Below are 3668 nucleotides of genomic sequence, written 5' to 3'. Positions count from 1 at the left end.
AATTATAAAATTATGCCAAATTATAAAATCTCACTAAAGCGCCATACTTCCTGGAAAGTCTCGCGTATAAACTCCTAGCACTCTTGAATAAAAAACTGATAAACCATCTTTTGAATACCACAGGCACCTGAAGTGTGGATATTATGTACATCCCCTTCCCCCCGCCGCCCCCCCCCCCCCCCCCCTCTAGAATGAATAATTTAGGTTATTATGAGAAAATTGATACACATCTCGCTTGCACTTCGTGTTTTGGTATTACAACAATAAAGTCGATAATTGATAATTCAATTTGTTAATCATGAAAATTAATCATTTATGTTGCAAAAAACAAAAATGAATGACAAGCATATTTGTCATTCAATATAAATCAATCATCTGCACATTCCGAGATCGATAAAGATGTAATTAAATTAACGGAGATCAATCTCTACTACGAACGTGTAGTTTTCTTGGACTGTGTATTCAAAGCCGTTGATATAATCCGTCAACATCAAACTGAATACTTGAAATATTTTTCAAAATAGATTTGGTATATAGCCTACCCTACAATTTCATTTCAGTTTTTTTTGTCAGCCAAAAAAAAATGTTTCGGAAACTGCCATGACGTCACAGTGACCTAATTCGTAGCTGCATAGATAAACGATTGGCTGTATATTTTTTAGCCCAAGTAGATTTAACAGGTTTAAAAAGATGTACATGATTTCATAAATGATCCTCAAGGATCAATGTATCATAACTTGCTTAGTATCCTAAGAAAAGAAAATTATAGAAATCGGATTGATATTGACCTCACTGTAAGTATTTATAAAAATGGATTGATCAATGAAATTTATAGTAAAAAAATGAAATGATGACTCACAGTATGGCCATATACTGTACGAATGATAATGACGATATTTTGACATTATAGATATCCTGTCCATAGTTCATCAGGTGAAAATTCACCGAGAATGATAGAACATTCGTGATTAACAAATGTTACCTTTACAGCGATGCGAACTGATGATAAAACGAAAAGTTGATTTAATAAAAAAAAAAAAAAAAACCTGATTAATTATTGGAGATTTTTTATGTACATCTCGCATATTTTGCCACAAGTGAAATATATGAAAGGGTTATGGTGTAAACCAACTGGAAATCTACACTGACTACACGAGCATCCTTGCACATTTATTAAGCATTATTTACACAGCCTGTAGATAAAATCATGGGTGTATTCATAAATATTACTATGACGGGTACATACATGCTACGGAGAAAAATTGAATAAACCAGTAGATTTTGAGACACCCCCCTTTCCGTCCACTTTGGAGTTATGATGATCTTTACATAGAGTTTTCCTGATCCAACACAGGGCTTACCGCGAGGAAGAGAGGACAGCACTCTAAAGACAAACTTTCCGATGAAAATCCCACTAAAGAGCCATATTTCAGGGGAAATTTCACTCAAGAGTCATACTTCCGGGAAAATCTCACTAAAGCGCCATACTTCCTGGAAAGTCTCGCGTATAAACTCCTAGCACTCTTGAATAAAAAACTGATAAACCATTTTTTGAATACCACAGGCACCTGAAGTGTGGAAATTATGTACATCCCCCCCCCCCCCCCCCCTCTAGAATGAAATTATTTTTATACAGAACCAATAATTCATCCAGAATATGTGATTTCCTCACCGATCACCTTCATAAGTGTGTTGGTGGTAAATACCACAGGGTAGTGATATGCGTCTAGTGCATGTATTTCAGTGCCGCTGACTAGCATCCTTTTGCGAAAAGAGAGCCGAGTGCGTCAGCCTCTCCTGTCAGTACATAGCCTCTACATTACCAAGACTCCATTAGTGCCTCCACGTTGGCAGCACACGGATACTGGCCTCTCTCGGGACCAGGCCGAACTAATGGGGATCTGGGAGTAGCAAGGGCCCCATAGATGCAGTGTGTAGGCCCACCGGCGTGTGGACACGCCCTAGCACTCATCAACCTTGCCCCAGCTATGGGAATATAGCCGGCAAGACATGATGTCGAAAATCAGGGATGATTATCGGTCTAGGAGAAGGAAACCTCCGATGTAAAACCCGGATAGGTGAGGTTCGCAACCAGGGGTGGCAGCTTACCTAGGAGAAAAGGACTGGAAAAACCGCGCAAGTAATAGCAGAAATGAAGAGATACCACCTAGATATACTTGGAATAAACGAATGCAGATGGACAGATTCTGGAAAAATCAGAACCCAGACAGGTGAAACGATACTGTTTTCTGGAAGAAAGGATAACCATCACAGTAATGGAGTTACTATTGCTATATCAAAAGAGAAAGCCAAGACATTATACGAATGGGCACCCATTTACGACCGCATCATAACTGCCAGGTTCTGGTCAAAGTATATAAAAACAACATTAATACAAGTGTATGCACCTACCAATGATGCAGAAGAAGAATCAAAAGATAATTTTTACGAACAACTACAGGGAGTCATAGACAACAATCCAGGCCATGATATTATAATTCTAACTGGCGATATTAATGCAAAAGTAGGTAACAAACAGGAAGGAGCGGATGGAATTGTTGGAAAGTATGGTTTACACTCGGAAAGGAACGATAATGGAGAAAGATTTGCATCATTTTGTGCCATCAACAACTTTTGGCAATATCTTCAACAATGTTTAAACATAAAGACATACACAAGCAGACATGGACTTCACCAAATGGTCAACACAAGAACCAGATAGACCATGTAGCAGTCAATGGGCGCTTTAAAAGATCTGTGTTGGATGTCGGAGCACACCGAGGTGCAGATGTCGGATCTGACCACAATTTAGTCATCACAAAAGTAATGCTTTAACTGCACAAAATAGGAAAGAAACCAACATCTTCAATAAGATTCGAGACATGCAAACTTAAGGTACCAGAAGTTCGGAAACAATTCCAAATAGAACTGAGGAATAGATTTAATGCACTCAGTGAAGACAACACCATAGGTCCCAATCCTGATGATATAGAAGAAAGATGGAACAACATTAAAACTGCATATAATGAAACTGCCATAAACGTACTTGGGTATAGAAAAACATGAATGGATAAGCCAGGGCAGTTGGAAAAAGGTAGAAGAGAGGCGAGTTCTAAAGGGCAAAGTAGAAAGTGCAAGATCAGAGAGATTAAGAGCTAGACTAAAAGAAAAGTATGGGGACAAAGACAAAGAGGTGAAAAGAAGTTTTAGAAAAGATAAACGACAATGGGTAGATGACATGGCGAATGAGGCACAAGAGGCAGCAAACATCGGAAACATGAAAACTGTATATGATGTAACCAAATTATTGTGCAACGAACGTCCAAAAACTGTTGAGGCAGTAAAAAACAAGGAAGGAAATCTCTTGATTAAAGAGGAAGATATAAAAAAAAAAGATGGATGGAACACTTCAGCGAAGTGTTAAATAGACCAGACCCTATTGATCCTGCTGAAATACTAACAGGGGAGTCCATCGAATTAGACATAGAAACAAGTCCACCAACAGAAGATGAGATAGGGAGAGCATTGAAAGAAATGAAATTAGGCAAAGCTCCAGGTGTAGATAACATCACTGTAGAAATATTGAAATCAGACATAGAAACAACTGTCAAGGAACTACACAAACTATACAACATTGTCTGGACAACTGGAAAAGCTCCCAAAGATTG

At 38.4% G+C, this 3668-nt stretch overlaps 1 protein-coding gene across 1 annotated transcript; it reads left to right on the top strand.

The window, feature by feature from the left end:
- The first annotated feature begins 2152 nt into the window (after positions 1 to 2152).
- Positions 2153 to 2722, top strand: LOC130053810 (craniofacial development protein 2-like). The gene has a single exon (XM_056161395.1). The coding sequence runs from the start codon at positions 2153 to 2155 to the stop codon at positions 2720 to 2722; it is 570 nt and encodes a 189-aa protein (XP_056017370.1).
- The last annotated feature ends 946 nt before the right edge of the window (positions 2723 to 3668 follow it).

This window comes from Ostrea edulis, chromosome 4 (assembly GCF_947568905.1).
Source record: "Ostrea edulis chromosome 4, xbOstEdul1.1, whole genome shotgun sequence".
Taxonomy (NCBI): Eukaryota; Metazoa; Mollusca; class Bivalvia; order Ostreida; family Ostreidae; genus Ostrea; species Ostrea edulis.
Note: the sequence above shows the minus strand (reverse complement) of the source record. Positions and strands in the feature narration are given on the sequence as shown.

Excerpts from the sequence above, each read along its gene's own strand:
- LOC130053810 (XM_056161395.1), top strand. The coding sequence starts at position 2,153 with ATGAAGAGATACCACCTAGATATACTTGGAATAAACGAATGCAGATGG.